The sequence below is a fragment of the Cryptococcus neoformans genome, chromosome 10 (genome assembly GCF_000149245.1).
Source record: "Cryptococcus neoformans var. grubii H99 chromosome 10, complete sequence".
Lineage (NCBI taxonomy): Eukaryota > Fungi > Basidiomycota > Tremellomycetes > Tremellales > Cryptococcaceae > Cryptococcus > Cryptococcus neoformans.
The window spans coordinates 991,040-1,011,963 of NC_026754.1; the positions used below are offsets into that span (position 1 = coordinate 991,040).

General features: G+C 48.1%; 7 protein-coding genes and 2 non-coding genes; 5 read left to right on the forward strand and 4 right to left on the reverse strand.

Moving 5' to 3' along the window:
* Window positions 1-379: 379 nt before the first annotated feature.
* Window positions 380-1,705, reverse strand: CNAG_12946. Its single transcript, XR_001046166.1, has 2 exons — window positions 776-1,705; window positions 380-715 (listed from the first exon to the last, which is right to left on the reverse strand). It is a non-coding gene; the product is annotated as a hypothetical RNA (non-coding RNA).
* Window positions 1,706-1,973: 268 nt separating this feature from the next.
* Window positions 1,974-4,993, forward strand: CNAG_04575 (G2/mitotic-specific cyclin 1/2). XM_012196678.1 has 5 exons: window positions 1,974-2,168; window positions 2,437-3,159; window positions 3,207-3,746; window positions 3,805-3,924; window positions 4,019-4,993. The coding sequence occupies exons 1-5, from the start codon at window positions 2,151-2,153 to the stop codon at window positions 4,220-4,222; spliced, it is 1,605 nt and encodes a 534-aa protein (XP_012052068.1). The 5' UTR covers window positions 1,974-2,150; the 3' UTR covers window positions 4,223-4,993.
* CNAG_04574 (dolichyl-phosphate mannosyltransferase polypeptide 2, regulatory subunit) lies at window positions 4,945-5,760 on the reverse strand. XM_012196677.1 has 3 exons: window positions 5,708-5,760; window positions 5,556-5,642; window positions 4,945-5,460 (listed from the first exon to the last, which is right to left on the reverse strand). The coding sequence occupies exons 1-3, from the start codon at window positions 5,708-5,710 to the stop codon at window positions 5,287-5,289; spliced, it is 264 nt and encodes an 87-aa protein (XP_012052067.1). The 5' UTR covers window positions 5,711-5,760; the 3' UTR covers window positions 4,945-5,286.
* A 234-nt stretch (window positions 5,761-5,994) lies between these two features.
* Window positions 5,995-9,237, forward strand: CNAG_07862 (fumarate reductase). XM_012196656.1 has 16 exons: window positions 5,995-6,165; window positions 6,252-6,329; window positions 6,407-6,415; window positions 6,477-6,508; window positions 6,572-6,788; window positions 6,846-6,968; window positions 7,018-7,119; window positions 7,201-7,464; window positions 7,533-7,686; window positions 7,739-7,794; window positions 7,846-8,054; window positions 8,122-8,559; window positions 8,661-8,677; window positions 8,747-8,795; window positions 8,858-8,913; window positions 8,990-9,237. Exons 1-16 carry the CDS (start codon window positions 6,079-6,081, stop codon window positions 9,010-9,012), a joined length of 1,914 nt encoding a protein of 637 aa, XP_012052046.1. The 5' UTR covers window positions 5,995-6,078; the 3' UTR covers window positions 9,013-9,237.
* A 291-nt stretch (window positions 9,238-9,528) lies between these two features.
* Window positions 9,529-13,472, reverse strand: CNAG_07863 (26S proteasome regulatory subunit N1). XM_012196657.1 has 12 exons: window positions 13,244-13,472; window positions 13,124-13,180; window positions 12,899-13,069; window positions 12,454-12,842; window positions 12,237-12,395; window positions 11,319-12,187; window positions 10,719-11,254; window positions 10,395-10,658; window positions 10,196-10,322; window positions 9,973-10,139; window positions 9,800-9,912; window positions 9,529-9,735 (listed from the first exon to the last, which is right to left on the reverse strand). Exons 1-12 carry the CDS (start codon window positions 13,379-13,381, stop codon window positions 9,702-9,704), a joined length of 3,024 nt encoding a protein of 1,007 aa, XP_012052047.1. The 5' UTR covers window positions 13,382-13,472; the 3' UTR covers window positions 9,529-9,701.
* A 131-nt stretch (window positions 13,473-13,603) lies between these two features.
* Window positions 13,604-13,693, forward strand: CNAG_10131. Its single transcript has one exon. It is a non-coding gene; the product is annotated as a tRNA-Arg (tRNA).
* On the forward strand, window positions 13,663-15,438 carry CNAG_04571 (dimethyladenosine transferase). XM_012196676.1 has 7 exons: window positions 13,663-14,028; window positions 14,087-14,248; window positions 14,305-14,398; window positions 14,456-14,851; window positions 14,915-15,021; window positions 15,093-15,122; window positions 15,180-15,438. The coding sequence occupies exons 1-7, from the start codon at window positions 13,853-13,855 to the stop codon at window positions 15,190-15,192; spliced, it is 978 nt and encodes a 325-aa protein (XP_012052066.1). The 5' UTR covers window positions 13,663-13,852; the 3' UTR covers window positions 15,193-15,438.
* Window positions 15,226-19,807, reverse strand: CNAG_04570 (hypothetical protein). XM_012196675.1 has 7 exons: window positions 19,575-19,807; window positions 19,304-19,419; window positions 17,764-18,961; window positions 16,709-17,706; window positions 16,582-16,638; window positions 16,024-16,510; window positions 15,226-15,961 (listed from the first exon to the last, which is right to left on the reverse strand). Exons 3-6 carry the CDS (start codon window positions 18,920-18,922, stop codon window positions 16,037-16,039), a joined length of 2,688 nt encoding a protein of 895 aa, XP_012052065.1. The 5' UTR covers window positions 18,923-18,961; window positions 19,304-19,419; window positions 19,575-19,807; the 3' UTR covers window positions 15,226-15,961; window positions 16,024-16,036.
* A 16-nt stretch (window positions 19,808-19,823) lies between these two features.
* CNAG_07864 (U3 small nucleolar ribonucleoprotein IMP3) lies at window positions 19,824-20,910 on the forward strand. XM_012196932.1 has 5 exons: window positions 19,824-20,037; window positions 20,130-20,206; window positions 20,274-20,401; window positions 20,464-20,726; window positions 20,810-20,910. The coding sequence occupies exons 1-5, from the start codon at window positions 19,981-19,983 to the stop codon at window positions 20,831-20,833; spliced, it is 549 nt and encodes a 182-aa protein (XP_012052322.1). The 5' UTR covers window positions 19,824-19,980; the 3' UTR covers window positions 20,834-20,910.
* Window positions 20,911-20,924: the final 14 nt, after the last annotated feature.

Sequence of the window (20,924 nt, forward strand, 5' to 3'; positions counted from 1 at the left end):
CACATATTTCCATACTAACGCCCCCCCCCCAACTCCGAAAGAAATCCCCGAAGAAGGGATATTAAACTATCGAGGATCGGAAAAAGCAAAAGACGCTACGGCGAACCTACGGTGGTGCGTAAGAATAAAGTTTGCAGCTTGCGACGATTAATTGACGGCCGATGATAAGCTGGTGACATAAAAGCTGATACCCACTCCACCTCAGTTCGTAACTAATAAGATCACCGCCAGAAGAATGGACCGGTATATTGCTCTCTACCCCCTTGGGGAACTACCCCCTATTTCTTTTGGGACACCTCCCTCCTTCTATTTTGGGTAATTTCGACAGGTCGAGAGATAGCACCAGTGCCTGTTATCTACACAAGTAAATGTTCTTTTCCGTGCATAGTCATTCAGTCCTCTATTCAACATCTATTCCTTTTTCGACATCTATCCATTATTCCTTCCTCCTCATTCCTAGCTGTGGAACAGCACTTGGCTGTAAGGGATATATTGCGTAGGAGGCACACGGTAATTTGAAGTTGGGTAATGTTGTGGAGCAGGGGGATAGTATTGTGATAATGGTGGATAGAATTGGGAAGGAGAGGGTTTAATTGGATCGCTCCCTCGCTGCATAATAATACTATCCTCCTGCGATCGAATGCTCGCATCCCTGGCCACATTATTCTCCAAGCTGTATTGGTAAAATTGAGGAGACTGAAGATGATTATATCCACTAACAGAAGGGCAACGAGTTAGCTGGTCATCCAAAAATATATAAAAGGATGTCACTCACGAGATCCATGAAGAGCACACGCCCCTCCTAATCCGTCCTTTCCATGTCTCCTTGCCCACTTTGTCGCCAAAGGCTCGTACAGCACGCAGTCTCGTAAGTTTCTAGAGTTCTGGCACCACCCTTAGTCTCTTTCAAAGTCTGAACTTCCTTCTTTTGGTTGAAGAAACCCTCCCTTTTGATAGTGGGACGAAAGCCAGGGGGAATGAGGACGCTATCAACCGCCAGCCGCCTATTCCTCCACTCCGCCCCCGCATTTTCCTCCATCTTCGTCTTGGTATCTTCTCTCTCTGCAGAGCCTTTAGCCCGCCCTTTAATGGCGCCCGTAATCACAGGCAGCTCAAGAATAGCCTTGAGTACACGTGAAGTACAGCAGACCGTCAGTTATCCAAGAGGTCACGCAAGGATACGTTGCCGGAGTGACCCATGAGATAAAGAAAAAAAAGCTTCGGTATGATTGAGAATGCAAGTGAGTATCCACGGATATACGCAAACATCATTGCGAAAAACTCTCTGGTTTTGTATAGTATCAGCGATAGAGGAGCTGATCGAAGCTGTCTGCCTGCTTCGGAATAGGCTCCTTTTTTGTCGCAAATCTCACCGGTGAGTTACTTGAGATAAGAGCTGAAAGGGATACAGTCCGTCTAGTCCTCCATTTCCTAGTTGATCAGATGGGTAGAAAGTTGTCAGGTGGGGGGAGGGGGTAGATCTTCGTGAATGTCCCTGTTGTTTATGGCTGTGTAACTGCGGGGAAGAGATGGGGAAAAGACAAGGGGCTGCACTGAAAGGATGGAGTCAAATTGAACGAATGTGACCCATATCTTCGGCGCATCGATGGCGGCACTTCTTTCTCTATGAAGGAATTAATTGCTTCATAGGGGTCCTCTGTTGTTGGTACAAGGCATGACTGATGGAGATAATGATTACCTACAGTACTTGTATGGTCTGGAGTACTGCAATAGTAGACGCGTCGGAACAGGGGGACGAGTTATACCACAGACGGAGACACTCCTAACTCCGCGGCTTAACTCTTTTTAATAAGCCTAAAAATTCGGTAAATTGCTGCGGCGCGTTGACGCGCCCGAATTGCAATTCGGCGTTTCGGTGTTTCCATAAAATGATTTTTGACTGAAGTCACGTGACTTTGCTGAATTACATAGTGCCTGACGTGAGCGGTTGGGTGGATGGTCTGTGAGGGAATCCTGGTTCTGTCTCTATTCTCCAGCCGTGTATTCAGAGGTAGCGTTGGGGTATCCTCTATTCTCACACTCTCCCCCCCACAGCACTTCCATCTCCACAACCCTCAGCGACCGCATTAGGGCGCGACAGCCCAGGCGACTCTCGACGAACACGCGACAGCCCCACCAATTCGCCCAAAATGCCTAGTGGTATCCCTGTGAGTACTTGTTGTACATGCTCTGGATTTGCATATTGTCGAAGAGGGCCATGATGCGGCGGATATAGACGATACAAAGGCGCGGAAACCGGTCGACAGGTTGAGTATTGCCAGGCGGTGTGGTTGTCGTGCGTGTTGCCCTGAAGTGTTTAGGAACATGACATGACGCGCCTCAAGTTGGTTGACGGGACTTTTTTATTGCCTTTTGGTCTTTCTGCCCCACTCTTTCATGACATTACATCTAAACTCAAGCTGACATTTAATGCAGACTCGCCGCGTCCGTCTGGTCGACGAGAATGCCCCTCCTCCGCCCGGCGCCGTTGTCACCCGTACACGTTCTCGGGCCTTGGCCTCCACCACTTCCACTGCCACCCAAGTCAAACCGACCACCACTTCTATCCCTATGATGAAACGACAACGCTCCACTATTTCATCCGAAAACAAGATTGTCGACAGGCCTGATGCGAGGCGTAATGCTCTCGGTGAGGTACGGAATGGCAAGGGCGGAGAAAAGGAAAAGGAAAATGGAAAGGGAAAGGCTGCGGCAATCGGGCGAAAGCCATTGGCGACGACTCAAGCAAAGGCGCAGAGAGTCACACGTTCAGCGTCTGCTCAGCCGGTAATGGGTGTCAAGGAGGGAGATAAGAAGCGAAAGGCTGTCATTACCAGCAAAATTCCATCTCGTTCTCGATCAACCGGTGCCGAACCTGCTCAGGTCGAAGTCAAACCAACTGTCAAGACTGAAGAGGAACCTGTTCGTAAGCGTCGGAAAACGTCGAGCCCGGTTGTGGAAGTTGGAGAGGATGGACCAACAGTGGATGGAAAGGAAGTGTTGTTGTCAAGTGGAGGCAAAAATGCGACAGCCTTTAGGTCACCCAGGATTAAAGCCAAGGATGAAGGATGGACAGATCTGGATGCTGAGGACGAAGGGGACCCAACAATGGTCAGCGAATATGTCGTTGAGGCTTTCAAGTACATGATGGATATCCAAGTAAGTTGTCTCTTGACCTACAATAATAAACAAAACTAACTTGATAGGCCCAAACAATGCCCGATCCTGAGTACATGGACAACCAAGCTGAGCTCCAATGGAAGATGCGTCAAATCCTCATGGATTGGATCATCGAAGTTCACTCCAAATTCCGACTCCTCCCCGAAACCCTCTTCATCGCCACCAACCTCGTTGACCGTTTCCTGTCCAAGCGCGTCATTTCTCTCGTCAAATTCCAGCTAGTCGGTCTTACCGCCCTCTTTATCGCGTCAAAATATGAAGAAGTCTGTTGTCCTGGTGTCGAGCATTTCTTACACATGTCGGACGGAGGATACACCGTTGAGGAACTGCTTAAAGCAGAGCGTTACATGTTGTCCACATTACAATTCGATATGTCGTACCCAAACCCACTCAACTTCATAAGGCGGATCAGTAAAGCCGATGGATATGATATCCAATCGAGGACGGTTGCAAAGTATCTCGTCGAGATTAGTTGTGTCGACCATCGGCTGTTGGGTTATACACCTAGTATGTTGGCTGCCGCGTCGATGTGGCTCGCGAGATTATGTCTGGAACGTGGTGAATGGGTATGTCCTCTTTTGCGTTATGCAAGATACAAGAGCCATGAGCTGATGATTGGGGCAGAATGCGAACCTTGTGCATTACTCGACGTATTCTGAAGATGAGATTCGACCCTGTGCGCAGGTTATGTTGGATTATATTCTCGATCCCGATTTCGACGAGTCTACCTCATTCTACAAAAAGGTTCGTCGTCTTCTGCCAGGAATATCCATCCTCATCTTCATTCCTCACATTTAACAAACATGCCTAACTGACATCTTTCCATTTTCACCTACAGTATGCAAGCAAGAAACACATGAAAGCGAGTGTGTACGTCCGCGAATGGGCAACTCAGCTGTGGCCTGCGTCGGCGGATGGGAGTGAAGCTGAGAGGGGCACAGAGCTGGAACTTTTAAAGATGTTTTTGGAGGATGGGGAGGAGGAGAATAACAAGGGGAGTAAGAGGGGAATGAAGGTGGTTGATGAGGAAGAAGAATATTAAATGCGACAAGGAGCGCTTGTTTGCTCATACGCGATTGGCATTTGTCAATTAATTCGCCAGCTCCTCGCCATTCGACTTCTCTTTCGTATGCTTTCCCACACCAACAGCACTCCTTGTTCAATCTCAATCCGACATGCACGACGACCCTTTCAGCACATTTGTTCACCATCATTCTCTTCATCCGTTTCACAATTCCAACCACAATCACAACCATGCAGCAAGAACAATGCTACATCAGTACAAGGGTGCAGGCACAAGTACAGTAATTGGCGACTTTATGCCATCCCAACCAATTGATTGGCATATATACACCCCTTCACTTCCTGCCGACTCTTCCACGCCTCTTAGCCTTTCCACCTTGTCATACATCCACGCATCGCATCCGAATTCGCATATCAATATCGACATTGACACCGTTATCGTCCCAAGCATCCCAATCCCGAGAGAGAAGAGCTAGTGAAAATACAAGGAGGGGAAGCCTTTTCTTACGTGTTTATTGTAACAGTGTAGAATTTTATTTATATACCACCTTTTCCTTCCATAATTTCTTCTTTAGTCTTCTTTTTTTTTTTTGGTGCGGCGAGCGAATCTATGGAGCCGGGATAGAGTGAGGTTGAATGTGAAAAGGGGAAAAGATTTGGTTTACATTTATTTTTATTTCAGTAGCTTTTTGTTGATGCTCCACCCTTGCCGCACCAGCCATCACTTCCTTTTGTTTATGATTAGAAATGAGATATTTTGACGCATGTATGGTAAAACGTATTGGATAACACCTTGCTTGGGTTTTTGTCCCCTTCATTTGCCATTTGGTGTCTGCTATTCCCCCACGAGCGTTTTTGAAATGTGAGTGTTGAGTGATGTGGGGTTAGAGGGATAGAGAGCGAAGATGAGGATATCCGTAATGCAGGGGTTCATTTAGGGCGAGACGAGGAGGGTAGACCATTTCGAGTGTGTGAGTGTGGCGCGCTGATGTGTATGACATGAGACCAGGATAAATGGGTAGAGAGCGTAAAAGGACGGGGAGTTTGTGGACTACTGTACATATGTTTATAAACCTGCTTTTCTCAAACCTTCTTCCCACCCTTAACCCTCTTCTTCCTCGCTTCTGTTAACATGACCCTTCCGAAAAACAATGTCACTCCACATACACCGGTAAGCAACAAGAATATTGGGAGTTTGATGGCGTAACTTCGGGGAGGGAAGTAAGAGGGGATGGTAGATGTTGGGGGAAGGAATGGCTGTGATGTGGTGAGTGACTTAGTTCAGAGTAGTACAGACAGGGACAGGACGGAATGTGAGGGGGGAGGCGAAGAAAAGTAACGTGGGAACGTACGAGGAGTAAAGCCCAGATTGTGTAATAGACGAAGACGAATGCAGCGATGAAGAGCATGGCGCCGCCGAGGAGTTTATCTGATGTTGCCTGGGAGGAAACATGATCAGTCATGATGGGTCGCTTGTCAACAGAGAGGGGAAGGACGGGCTTACCATTTTGGAGAGTGTGGGAATGCAGGGACGTGAAGAATAGGTTTTCAAAATCGGGTTTCTCGAGGAGTTGTCGTTACTTATAGTATCGTCGCGTCAACACGGCCGGCTTGCAGAGAATTTCCCACGGTCGTCATTTGATGTCCACGCGAGCCCCACGCGACTTTCATGGGTGTTTACGTATTCACCGGTTATTCACCCCTGGGCAACTCCCGGAATTTCCACTGTGGGCAGGTGGAGGTGCGGTAACTAGCTCCTTCCGGTTGGTCAGACGCATGTCCACCCTTTGTAGTACATACATATACAACTGTGCAGACGTATATATCCGGGTACTTTTCTCACTTCTTGACTATCAATACCACCAACAGATCACAATGTCCAAAGTAAAGGTCATCATCGTAGGCGGCGGCCTTTCAGGTCTCTCCGCTGCCCATACAGTCCTCGAGCGAGGAGGTAATGTCGTGAGTATTCCGCTTTGTTGAGCTGTGTCGCGGGAAAAGAACACGGGTAACTGATGCGGATTCTTTCCCCGTGTGAATGATGATAGTTATTGCTCGATAAGAACAGTTTCATGGGCGGTAACTCGACTAAAGCTACGAGCGGTATTAACGGCGCCAATACCCAGGTGAGTTTTCTTTGTTTTGAGTACGCAGTGGCGGTGGTAAAGATGGTTCGCTGACCGATGTTTTTTGACTGATGTAGGCTCAACAAGTAAGGACCTTCTCGCAGATACTGCTTTGCCCCTGTTCTAATATCACATCTACTTATAAAGGCCCTCGGTATTCCTGACACATCTGCAAAGTTGTATGTCCTTCTTATCCCTTTTGTCACCGTCCCGCTATTCTTCCCGCTGACGGTGTATCTTAGTTTCGCAGACACCAAGAAATCCGCTCGCGAGCTCGCTAGAGACGACCTCATCCGTGTACTCACCTACAAATCCGGCGATGCAGTCAATTGGCTCATCGAGCGGTTCAACCTTGATCTAAGTAAAGTTTCCCGACTTGGGGGTCATTCAGAGAAGAGGACGCATAGAGGTACACAGCAGTTCCCCGGAATGACGATTACTTATGCTTTGATGGAAAAGGTAATTTCTTTGTTTTGTGTTTTATTGGCTTGGGTGCTGATGATGGCCCTGCGTTAGCTTGAGGATATGGCAGAACAGCATCCCGATAGGGTCAAAATTCTCAAGAAAGCCAAGGTCACCAAGCTCTTACAAGAGAATGGTAAAGTTATTGGGGTAGATTACGAGCGTGAGGGTAAACATGTGAGTCTTTTGAATTTAAGTCAGTTAAAGATGCTAAGGGGTTTTATAGTACACTGAATACGGCCCCGTTGTACTTGCTACTGGAGGCTACGCAGCGGATTTCACGGCAGACTCGTTACTCAAGCAGCATCGGCCAGAGTATTATAATCTTGTAGGTTTTCCGTGTCTCACCTTATACATTTTACTCGTCGGGAGGCTTCACTGACACTCCCCATCCCTCCCTGCCATGCAGCCAACAACAAACGGCGACCACTGCACCGGCGACGGCCATAAAATGGCCATGCTCATCGGTGCCAAAGGTATTGACCTCGAAAAAGTTCAAGTCCACCCCACCGGGCTCGTGGACCCGAAAGACCCTGATGCAAAAGTGAAGTTCCTGGCCGCGGAAGCACTGAGGGGCGTGGGAGGATTGCTGATCAATAGAGACGGGGAGAGATTTGTAGATGAGTTGGAGCATAGAGATTATGTGACGGGGAAGATGTGGGAGAATGACAAGGTGGGATTTTTTTCCTTCTTCTCCTAAATACTGGCCTTTTGACTTGAACCTGACCTTGTTCACATTAGTTCCCAGTCCGCCTTGTGCTGAATAGCACATCAAGCAAAGAGATCGAATGGCATTGCAAACACTACGTCGGAAGGGGACTTATGAAAAAGTTCAACAGCGGGGAAGAGTTGGCAAAGGAGATTGGGTGTAGTCCCGAGGCGTTGAAGAAGACTTGTAAGCTGATGGTCCGATATTATTAAATGGCCAACAAGGCTGACGAATGTAGTCGACGATCATAATAGATACGCCAAGAACCCCGGTACGGATCCATTTGGCAAAAAGGTTCGTCCACTTCTTTTTTCTCTTGACATGTCTAACCTTCATCTCCACCAGTTCTTCTCTGGCGGCGACTTTTCCATGTCTGACACTTACCACGCCGCCATCATGACCCCCGTCTTGCATTACACCATGGGCGGCCTCGAAATCGGTATCAACGCCGCCGTTCACAATGCCAATGGTGGAGAGGTCGAAGGCCTCTACGCTTGTGGTGAACTTGCAGGCGGTGTCCATGGAGCGAACCGGTTGGGTGGGAGTAGTCTTCTGTATGTCTCTTTTTTCTTTCTTCCCTTACTCAGGCTTTCGACTAATATATCTTTGATATGATATTAGGGGCTGCGTCGTGTTCGGCCGTGTAGCAGGCGATTCCGTCTCTTCGTATCTCCTTTCCTCTCTCGCCAACGCTGATGCAAATGTGAAAGCGGCCAAGCGACTCGGTACAATCAACAACCATCTCGTTGAGACCAAGATTAAGCTAGACCCAGAGTCAAAAGCTTTGCAGGTATCCTTCTCTTGGGGAGACAAGACTGGTGACCAGAGTCAGAAGGATGCTGGTGGTGCCCAAGTCCCAGCAAATAGCGCCCCGGGGCAAAAAGGCGACCGCACAGCCGCAGAAATTGAGCCAGAGGCCCTTCCGACCCCACCTGCTAAAAAAGGCTCTGAGAAGGGCACAAGCGACAAGAAGGAGTATACCCTTGAAGAAGTTGCGAAGCACAATACTGAGAAGGATTGCTGGGTGGTGATCGGCGGTCAAGTCTTGGATGTTACCAAGTAAGTTTTCCTTCCAATCCTTCACGTAATGCATCCATCGGACAATCGGCTGACTGTTATCGTGTCTCCTTTTTTTACCCTTGTTCTCTTACCAAACTTAGTTTCTTGGAAGACCATCGTAAGTACCATCTGGAACATTCTTACGTACACCAGGAAGTGGAGCTGATTCCAACTCCTTTTCTCATAGCCGGCGGTGTGAAAGCAATCATGCTCTACGCAGGCAGGGATGCGACTGAGTGCGTTTTCTCCGTTTCACTGTTTCTTAGGAAATTAATGTTGATGTGATTGATTTGATTAGGGAGTTTGATATGATCCACCCGCCTAATGCAATTGCGAAGTATGCGCCCGATACTGGTAGGCTCAATTTTCATCTTCTCCACCTTTTACCTTTGGCGCAGTTCGAGTTCAAGACTGACATGGATATGTGTAGTTATTGGAACCATCAAGCAGTAAGGCTACTCGTACAAGTGAAGGGCGGATCATATTGTGTTATTGCGAGGGGTTGTAATCTATCAACAAAGGTTGGAAAGAAGCAACGAAAACGCGGAAGAGAAAGGAGGTTAGGCAATGTGACAATGCGAAGAACAGAAGAATGGAAATGAAGATACGATTTCGTTGTGTTGTGCGCACGTATTCTAAAGTATTTCTATGTAGCATGCAAACTTTTGGAAGAAGATATCATCCATGTCAAACGCCAGCAAAAGCCACTGTGTATATTAGGCAAGAGCAAAACAAGAACATTGCTTATATAATACAGCAACTCCTGATACTATCAGAAGAAGGGCATCCGCCTTCCTTATCCCCTGAACCGATCTTCTTGAAGGTACTAACCCTAGTGACTCAGGAGGTGCAGCGCCCATTGAAAAAAAAAAGCAGCGAAGCCAAGCAGAAGTAAGATTGATACAAACGAAGAAGTCGGGCGGCCAAACTCAGGACGGGCACGAGCATTCTTTCGCTGCTTGTCATCGTAGCTGGGCAATGGTAGGATTGCATATCAGTTTTAGTTCGCTTGTGGAACAATTCATAATTCCTGTCTACATGATCCATGCAATTATCAACTTTGTAGGGCACGTCTACATTTTGGTTGCTTCGTTTTTGCATCCACAGAGAGTCTCCTTTCCACTCCTGCAGATATCCTCTACTTAATGAAGGTCCTCTGCACTGTATTGTTCGTTCCTAAGGCTCCAAGTCAACATTATAGTCCTCAAACGGTTCCAAGATAGATCAAGACAATACTCACTTTTTGAGGATAACCAAACCTTCTAACACGCTCTGATAAGGGAAGAATTCGTTGGTTCCCAGCTCTGCTCGTTCTGTTGTTGCAATTCGAACTGGTGATTGATGAGTTTGGAACTGTATATTTGGTTCGTTAGCTGCCTGACGGTGAATGTAACTTTGACAGTTTGGACATACACCACTGATACCGTGCCTCGTACCTGCCTGGGCGACGGTGTTGACAGCTTGTCCAACTCGCACAGTGACGGGGATTTCCTCGAGTTCTTCGTTAAGAGTGATGAGGAATTGAGGGAACATGGCGGGAACGATCCAGTAAAGCATCCAGTGGTACTTGCTCAAGACGACTGGATAACGAGGTCAGCTTCGGCAAACAAAAAGGAGTGCAGCACATGCGACTCACATTTTCTAGCGTCGGTGAAAGATACAAGGACAGATAGCAATCCAGCCATAGCGGTCTTGCTCATAACCTGGCGGTCGTTGTAGAAGGGGTTGATACCAATAGTACCCTTGCCCATGTGCACAAGTCCCTATAATAATACATTATCAGTACCTTTGATTTCTTCTACTCCGATGAGGAAGGGGATAGATAGATAACGAACCTGAGCAATCCGAACCATAAATAAGCAATCCGCCTCCTTCGCGTAATACACCGCCAATCCTCTCAACATTTGCGCCAACCTAGCGTTATTTGTACCAGCTCCGACGAAGCCCATAGCCAAAATGGCGTTGATAGCGACGTCAAGATCAGAGTCGTGGGAGTACTTGGAAAGAGTATCGAGGATAGAGAGTTGGGGGTTGGAAGCGGATATCAGACCCAAAGCCAAGGGGACAGATTTGCGGATGACAGGATCACCGTAAGTCATCTGTAATCAGATCATCAGCATCCATTCTAATGTTTCCGGTGTTAGTATTAAAATACTTACCAGGTGCTGGAACTGCCGTAAAGCCATCTCGGCACCAACATCCTCGCCCATAGCAATCAACGCAATACCAAGCGTAGCAAAAGCCTGGTGCTTCAATTGCTCCGCCGTCTTGACCTCCTTCTCAATCTCCTTCTCCTTCTCGCTTTCCTCGCCGGTAGTAGCAGCAGTCTGGGCTCCACCATCGGGCGCCCCAGCTTCGGCGGCAACATCGCTCATATCCACGTCACCTTCAATGTCCGTACCGGGTACACCAGCTGCAGTAGGGGGAGCGGGTGGTCCAGCAGCAGGAATTGCACCAGGGACTTCGGATGAGGCAACAGGAGATTCACCCTCGCCCTCTGCAGCGGTGTCTTCCTTCTTCTCATCCTTCTTCTCAGCAGCGTGCTCGGAACAAATGTAAAGCAGCTCCTGGATCTTCAGAACATTACCAGTTCCAGCGTTGGCACAAATGTTGACGATAGTCTGAGCGATTTGGGCGATCGGGTGTTCGATGGCTTTGAGGGTGGCGAGAGTAGGTTCAGACTCTTCTTGGGAGGCTGTACAAAAATACAATCAATATATTGCGACGTCATACCTTTGATGCCGATATTGCCAACTCACACAAATAAAGCAAACCCAAACCCAAGCAAGCAAACACTGTCCATTCGGAAGCCAACTGGTTCTCTTCCCTCTCCATCAAAGTTTGCAAAATCTCGCTCGCAATGTCACCGTTCGAAGATCCAACGAAGACAAAACCAAGAGCGAGGATAGCCATAGAAGAAACTTCCATAGATGTGGATTCATCTTGGACGTACGGCAAGAGCTTGTCGGCAATATCTTGCCTCTCAGAACCGGCGTAGGCGATGGCGATGCCATTGATGGCACTGACCTTGAGAGGAACGCTTTGGCTGTCGACGTGCTCTTCAAGCAAGGCAAACGCGATATCGGGGTCGGACCGAATACCAGAATGGACGATACCGGTAGCAAGGAACACGCCGGCCTTGATGTGTTCCTCGGCAGAGTAAGAGTACTTGTCAATGTGGTCGATACCGCTCTCTGAGTCCCAAAGAAGACTCAAACCAACAGATGCCGTTGCGCTCATCATACCTTCAGCTTTGTTCTTGTAGATCCAGCTCTGACCTTCCGGAGCGTTGACCATAAGCTTGTCGTTACCGAAACCGGCGTTGACAAAGGCGTTAACGAAGGTAGAGGCAAGGTTTTGACGCGCAGAGTCCGGAATAGCGGTGTTTCGAGATGAAGGCTCGAGATGAGTTTTGTAGATGTCGTCAACGGATTTTGCCTCCTCAACACCAACAGCCTTCCCGAAATTTCGGAAGTGAGTGGAAAGCTTAACGTTACCAAGGCATTCAAGGACGTCTTCCGGTTGGGTAGGGATGGTATCGTTGGGCTCAGCGTCTTCGGCGGTGTGTACCCAATGAAGAGGTATTTGAGCACGGGCGAGGAAGTACGAGAGCTGTTTCTTCATTACACTACACAATTGTCAGCATGAGCTCGCGAAGACAGAAATGCTACACATACGGGTTTGTAGGAGCCTCGTAGTATTTGCGGATAAGTTCCGGGTTGTTAAGACGGACAGCAAGAGCAAGGGCTTCGGGATAACGGTCGTATTTAGAATAGATGATAGATGCCGTTTCGAGGAAAGCATTGTCATCAGGGTTAACCAACAACGGCACACAGCTGATGAATCGTATAAGCGCCTGCACTCCCGATTAACGATAAAAAGTGCCAAGCTCACCTGACCATATATCTGCACACCCTCTCGAACGTCTTGTCATCCACATACTTCGTAATGGCCGAAATGTTCTCCACTTCCAGCAAAATATCCACCGCATCGGCTTCCGCATTGTGCTTCAAAAAGAATTCGACAAGCTCGATCGAGAGGGCCCTCAGCTGGTCGGTCGTGTATTTGGTGTCTGGTTGAGGAATGTTGGCATCTTCACCTAAAGCTGCGTATGTAGCGGCATACTCTTCTCCGAGCTCAGCAGCGAGGTGTCGTACATATTCGTGTCCCCAGAGACCAGGAGCTTCTTGGGAACCGGAGAGAATTCGATAGTAAAGGGTTTCGCGCTTGCCAGTGTCGGAGTAGGTCATAGCAAGGACGGAAAGGATGGAAGCAAGAAGAGACTATATTATACGTAAATTCCCGGATTGGGCACTAATATAACGAAAGTTCCGCTTACTCTTTGCTCCTTCAAGTCTTCGCTCCATCCATCCCTAATCTTGCCCATCTCCTCATAGAATGGTCTCAAGAACTTAAGAGGCTTGGGGACGGAAGTCATTGAACTAGTAGATGTCCTGATCAATGTTCTAAGTGACTCAAGAGCGGGCTGATAAAGCCCAGAGTCCAGCTCCTGCACGATGATTAATAATCGACACCTTTGCTACAACATTGAAAGGCGGCATACCCGTAATCGCTGGACAAGCATCTCCAGCTCAGCCTTGAGCTGCAAGTCTTCCTCACTCTACGAATACCTAGTGAGCAATCTGCGTCTTCTTGACTCCAGCCCCGACATCTATAAACGCACCATCTCAGGCCCTTCGTCTTTACTGTCATCTCTAGCCTTGCCTTTGTCACCGGTATGCTTGGGCTTGTCGTCCTCCTTGGGTTCAGGATCTTTAGCGGGGACGGCAATATCAAAAGTGGGCCTTTCTCCTTCGGACATGGTGGCAGGTGCAGGTTAGGGAGTAACGAAGAGGAAGATAAATATGAAGAAGACGGCAAACTGTTGTAAGCTAAAGGAAGATCGAGTGAATGACGGCGAACGAGGAATCCCTCTTAGACGCGCGTCCAGCCTAAAAGCCACGTGGGCGGACTTAGGGGTGTGGCACGATTGGGTGATTTGAATTTCAATAATGTATGTCAGGAAGCCGAAGAACATTGTCAAGGGCTTGTGTTGCAGTGGTAGCATTCTAGACTTCGAGGTCGTGAACTGGAGTTTATCTAGCGGTCGCGGGTTCAAATCCCGTCGAGCCTTGACTTTTTGTTTTGGTTTGTTTGTTGGTTCTTTTGCACCGATCACGTGATTGTCTGCAAAAGTTGCTGCTTTCGGTGCTGCTGTCCTTTTCGAATTCCAAAAACCTCCTTATTTCTTATTTCTTTTTATTTTTTTCTACAAACTTAGACCCTCACGAGTATGCCAAAGGCCACTTCCCAGACTTTCAGGGCTCAACCTGTATCCGCTGCTCAACGACCTAAGAAAGGTAGTGAGTCTTCTGCCGCCGCGGCCGCTGGAGGAGGTGCACGGAACCATCTTTTCGACACTGCAAAGTTCGGTCAACACATTTTGACCAATCCTCTCGTCGCTCAAGGGTAGGTCTAGTTCTATATATACAGTTTATGGACGAGGCGGAGACTCATTTGTCCTTAGCATTGTTGATAAGGCAAACCTCAAGCCTACGGATGTCGTTCTCGAAGTTGGTCCCGGTACCGGTAATTTGACTGTTAGGATATTGCCGGCGTGCAGGAAGGTTGTAGCTGTGGAAATGGACCCTCGAATGGCGGCTGAAGTACAGAAGCGTGTTCTTGGAAAGTGAGCACCTCATCTTCGTCACGCATCTGAGAGCTCCGGCTAATGTCATGTCAAAGGCCAGAGCAAAAGAAGCTCGAGCTGATAGTTGGTGATTTTGTTAAGGCCGACTTGCCATACTTTGATGTCCTCATCTCCAACACTCCTTATCAGGTACACCTACATCCCTTCTCGAATCTTGACCTAGCATAAGCTCACTCCATACTGTAGATTTCTTCTCCTCTCGTCTTCAAGCTCCTCTCCCAACGTCCCATCCCTCGTTGTGCCGTTCTCATGTTCCAGCGTGAATTCGCCCTTCGTCTAGTTGCCACACCGAACACCAAGCTCTGGGGTCGTCTCGCTGCCAATGTACAGCTTTACGCCCGGGTCGAACACGTCATGAAAGTCGGTAAAGGCAATTTCCGACCTCCACCTCAAGTCGAATCTTCCGTTGTGAGGATTATGCCACGAGATCCTCCTCCGCCTGTCAAATTTGAGGAGTTTGACGGGCTGAATAGAATCATTTTCAGTAGAGCGAATAAGACCTTGCGGGCTGGATTCAAGGCAAAGGGTGTGGTGGAATTATTGGAGAAGAATTACAGGACCTGGTGCGCAGAGCAGGGAGCGGTGAGTGTCAAAAAGATGGTTTTGCTTGCACGCTTTTGCTAATAACATGTGCTTAACTTCTAGATCATCGAAGATAATTTCGACATCCGGGAGAAGGTTGAATCCATCTTAGTCGAAACTGGTTTCGCCGACAGCCGAGCGGCGAAGATGGACGTCGACGACCTTCTAAAGTACGTTTCGCGTTCCCTCATTCGAGAATTCACTGCATTTCCTGTAGTCATACTTACATCACCATTTCTAGGCTATTGGCCGCTTTCAACGTCGAGGGAATGTAAGTTTTGTTTCCTTTGTGTCCCAGAAACGCTTTGCTGATTGAGCTCTCTAATAGACACTTTGCCTAGATTTAGCTCCAAATCTTCGCTTGCTCTTGGGCTTTTGGTTCGAACTGTTGTATTCATGCTACCTCTCCCACAATGTATTCCATTGCAGCCCTCACAACCAGGCTCTTCAATGTTCTAACTTTGACTGCGAAATCGGTCGTCGCTTCATTTTGAGGCAGTGGAGTCCTTCATGACCAACATCTTTTTTACTGGGATGCGAGGCGCAAAGACTCATGATTAGCAGCACACTTTCAATGTAGTTCATCCAGCCGTGCGAAGAAAAAAGGATGTGTAGTTGTATAAAAAAGGAATAAGAAAACTACGAACATAGAGAAGATGTCGAATGACCAAGAAAATTCAACGTGGGGGGTCGACATTTTCCCCGTAAAAGACTGACACTTCGTACCAAACAGATATTGAGAAAAGACATGGTACGGATATTGAATACTGGATCCACCCGCGTTAATGTGATACGGTCGTTATGCACAGAAAGATTACCGAAATTCGAGTTAAAAGGAAAAGAAACGATAATGCTAGGGAAGGATAAAAAAAGAAAAGTCCCATACAAGAACGCAGGGTAATGCCATGATTGTCGCCTAAAGTGCGAGGGCACAGGGCCTAGAGATGCCGACGTTGACGGGATGCAAGGGCGCAATAGTAAAATTGAAAATATGACTGTTGGATACGATAGTCACTCGATCTTTTAAATGGTCAGATAAGAGGATATTCGGTGTTGACACTGATTATTGGAGTTTCTTTTTCTGTATTTGAATTCCTTCTTAAATTCAGTCTACCAGGCCAGGAATCCATTAGCTCTCCTTCCAAAGCCTCACATCAACTCCCAACACTCACCATTACACCCCTATTACTGCTCATAGTTCTCTGACTCCTCGCCCTCGTTCTCCATTGCCTTCACTTCCTCTTTCTCCTTAATCTCCCCGTTAACAGTACTCAACGCCGAACTCTTCATTAAAGCGTCCTTCACATCCTGCGCTCCAAACATCCTTCTAGGAGACGCTTGTAATCCTTGCGCCCCTTCTTCCCCAGCCGTCACAAGCCCGGATTGAGACCCGCTAGCAGCCCCATCCCTCTCTTCCGACGACTCCGCCCCTTCCGCTAACGAAGGCGACCTTGGATCCGGCCCAAATTTGCTGGGGGCCGCATCTGGTAATACCCATCGATGAGATTCAGCACCGCTTAAACGGACCTTATCTTCTCGGACTTCGAGGTAGTTGGAGAGGATCATACATTCGCGGACAATGGAGGTTTCGGGGGTAAGCGATTTTATACGGTTGAATGAGGCGATCATGGCAATGTCGATCCAGCCCTCAGAGTCCATCTAGAAGATGATAATGTCAGAGTTTGTTTCTTCGCAACTTTCCATTTTTGTACGCGGATAAGAGTACTCACTTGTTGACGAAGGAAGAAGTCCATGGCGAGATTCTGCATGCTAAAGTAGTACTCCACCTAGTCACAACAACATCAGCGATTTACCCCATTTTTTCTCTCGAGGAAAGTCCGAAGGAAGTAAACTTACCTGACCAAGAACGTAGAATCTTAAAGGATCAAGATTCGGTACAACTGTCTGAGGCATAGGCGGAGGAGGCATAGATGCGCTCTTGTACATTCCCATATTTCCATAAACCGCCGCCGCCGGGTCGTACACTCCTGCCGCATCCCCAGCCGCTGCCCCTGTCGGCCCACCCTCACCAGCCGAAGCCGCAGCGGTGGCAGCAGGGTAGAAGGGCTGGAAACCCATACCGTAACCTCGTTGATACAAATTGGGAGAAGCGCCGGCACCGGCACCGGCACCAGGATTTAAGGGAGCATAGATGATACCCTCGACCGGCAAACCGGCCACTCCCATGGGTGGTGATCCGTAACCATATCCAAAACCTTGCCCTTGTCCATGCACATGCCCATATCCATGCCCAAGCTGTCCCTTGTGTCCTAATGCGCCACTACTTCTGAAGCCACCTCTTGCCCGACCCCCACCAAACGATCCTCGACCTTCTCCTCTACCTCTTGTGGATCTGGGAAGATTCGAACTGGAAGCAAGGTTGAATGTATGGGGTGGGAGAGGGGTGGTGCTGGCGTTTGGTGTTGATTTGGTCCGTGCGTGTAAGCTAGAATCAATTCCCGTGTTGGCGGAGGCGGAAATGGAGGGTCCAGAACGGTGCGATGATGATTCCTGTTGAGATGCCGAGCGAGCGTCTCCTTCTTTGGTTTCCTTCACATCCCCATTTGCCTTCCCTGTACCTGCACCAATTGTCTCACCAGCCTTACTTGATGCGTGTCCGTCCTTCTGCTGCGCTCCTTCCTTCCTAGCCTTCTTTCCCTCGGCAGCCGGCATACCTTTCCTAGTTTTGTTACTTTTCCCGGGTGCACCTGACCCTGTAGGCCCGGATTCTCCACCTTCACGGCCTGATGATCGTTTCTTCGCCTCCATTCTGTTTTGTCTACGGGACTGCTCTGCTGCGTGGTCAGCAGCGGCCAAAAGTTCATGTGCAGGTATAGGCGTCCATTTGGGTTTTTCTGATAGAGGCTTTAGTACCTTGGTCATAGGCACCGCAAGAGCAACAGAACACTTACTACCGATCCCAATGGTGCTCTCCTCCGCAACACTGGCACTCTCACTGTTCAACCTCTCCTTGGCTTTTTCCTTCTTGTCCTCCCCAGCTTTGACAACCTCTGCGGCTTGTATAATGTCTGGCCATAAAGTGGCATCATGGATCGATGGAGGTGTCGACGAGGTACCCGCAGCCGCAGCAGCAGCCGCAGACTTTTTCTTTGACAGGCTTTTCCCTGTACCGGAATCTTCTTCCTTGACCATGCCATTCGTTAAACTTTTTTCTTTGTCGCTCTTTGGGGGGATGCCCGCAACTGCGGAAGTGGCACTAGTTGGAGAGACTAAGACAGGGACAGACATCTTTTTTCGGAGATCCCAAATGTTGACTGAAGGAGGAGGGGCAAGTTGTCGCTGAGGCTGAGGCTGAGCTTGAGTAATACTGACAGGCCCTTCCGTTTTTTCATTCTTTTCCACCTTTGCAGGCCTAGCTCTCCAGTTATCCTCGTCGGAACCTTCAGACTGCTTGATTATTTCATTTATAGTGGAAGTGGTTGGACCGACGGGAGCAGCGGCAGAAGATGATCGGAATGTGCTATCATTTTGAGCTTTTTGCTTGGGACCAGGGTTGGAGGCTATTGGATTTTCACCTTGAGACGAAGAAGTGACGCCCCAAGCATTCTTTGTCGAGCTCGATAAACTTTTTGCAGTCTTCTCGCTAGAAGTAGCAGACCCTACAAAGGGTGCACTATTGCTCTTGTCCCCTTTTTCCTTTTTGGACCTTTCTCTTCCATTTCTCTTTTCGCCATCATCTTGATTCTTCTCATCACGATGTGAACGTTCTCTCCAATTTTTGGAACTGCTCCCTCGCTTTTCCTTTTCCTCAGAACGATCTGTACGCTGGCGAGCACGAGTAGATTGAACGGTTTCCCATGGCCCATCATCCTCAGCAGTAATTGCTCCTGGTTGGGGTGAGGAACCCTGCTTCTGCTGACCAGACTTGGAAGTAGCCGTAGAAAAGGCTTTTTTGCCGGAAGTGGAAGACGATAGAGAGGTGGGTTCAGGAGTCGCAGAAGACGAGCTGGAAGGTGAAGATTTGATAAAGTTCCCGTTGGCATCCTTGATCCTATCCGCATAGGAACCAAGGGCATTGAACACAGAAGTTTGTTGTTGAGACGGCGACATGATGTCAAGAGGACAGTTGGCTACAGAAAGAGGTGAAGACTGAATGGCAGGCATGTCGTCAGCGATCGGGTTTCCCGAATTGAGGATGGAACAGGCCATGAACAACACGTTCCGGGGAAATGTGGGATTTTTGACTCCAAAGGAGCAACAAAATCATGATCATGAAGCCATGAGCAAAGGGTTAAAGGAGAAACAAGCGTGAAAGGAATGGTTCGAACTCCTCGTTGACAGATTTTTCGCCGGCAAAGCAGCGATGTAGCTCAACAGAGATCATGCAAGTTGAATAGCGGATATGATTCTTATTTCCTCAATCTACCGCTGCCAGCAAGTCCTCATATGCCACCTTCGCACTTTCTTTCCGCAGAATAGAAAACCACTTACAACTTTCTCGCTCAAAAAAAAAACCTCTTTTGTCCGCGTATCAATGGATGAAGATAGAGAGAACTTCAGCTAATTCTCCGTGGTTGGGGATCTTTGAGAGCCGTGTGCGACCTTTTCTGTGTTTAAGTCCAAAAAGTCAGCAAGACGTTATCGACCACCCCATCTTAAATACCCCAGCCACGTCACGGCCTTGAGGTCCACGGAATTAACTAGGACGCTCGCCCTTCCCGCACATTGACAAACACAATACCCTATCTTTCAAAATACTCACACTGACTCCTTGAAACGCACAAGCCCTCGTCGAAAACGTTGCCACCGATAAGTTGTTCGATAACGGGAAATGAACTCTTGCGCAGTTAGCCGTTTGCTGGACCAGTGGGTGATTTTCCTGGCTGGGGAGGAATATGCTGTAAGAACGAGGATCGGGAGGTGTTCTGGGCGCGGATCGGAAGAGAGCGCTTGGGATTCGAGCAGGGAAAGAGAAGGATTGTGGTTTTGGGAGAGTTGTAGATGTGGTGAAGAAAGGTCGCCCGGAGATTGGCGGTGTTATAACGAGGCGCGATATTCACTTTGCGCGACAATTTTGCACTTCTCAAAATTTGTTGTTATAACATATCCCCTTGTTCGCCACTTTTCATTATAACAACACCCATCACAACTATAACGAAACACTCAAAATGAGGCAGCTTAAGCATCATGAAAAGAAACTCCTCAAAAAAGTTGATTTTCTCAGCGTACGTAGCTACTTCACAAGTCTAACTTCCGGATCCGAATTCACTTAAAAGACTCGAGAAGAATCGAAGACTGACAGGCGACCATCCCACAGTGGAAACAGGATGCTTCTCAGCGGGAAGTCAAGGTGATGCGCAAGTATCACATTCAAGATCGGGAGGACTATCACAAGTGAATCGGATTCCTTTATCAAGAGCAAAGTCAACTCCTGTCTTCCATGCTGATTCCCATCTCCTAGATACAACAAGTTGTGCGGTTCATTACGATCATTAATCCATAAGCTCTCTATTCTCCCGGCGAATGACCCATTCCGACAACAAAAGGAGGCTGAAATGCTCGACAAGTTGTATGACATGGGTATCCTCGGTACGTCACAAGCTCTCGAAATCCACTTGCGAAAGTCAAGTCGAAACTAATTTCTTTTCCAGACATCGGCTCCAAACCCTCTGACATTGAAAATAAAGTAACAGTCTCTTCCATTGCCCGACGCCGTCTTGCGGTGGTCGTTGCGCGTCTCAAAATGTCCGAAACCGTCTCTGACGCGGTACGCACTATAGAGCAAGGTCATATCCGAGTAGGACCTACACCAGTGACCGATCCAGCTATGCTTGTCACGAGGAGAATGGAGGACTTTGTTACTTGGGTTGACACAAGTGCTAGGAAGAGGACTATTATGAAGTATAATGACGAGGTGAGTGTTATTTTCGAACCTTGCGGTTCCTTTCTCCTTGTTGGGCACCAGGAGAGCAATGACTGATTACAATGTCACCTTAGCTCGACGACTTTGACCTGTTGTAAAACCATTCCTCAGTAACGTTTACCTGTACACTATACAAACCGTAGATTATGCATGTATTTCATTTCCTGATTTCCACCTCTCAAATTTAGA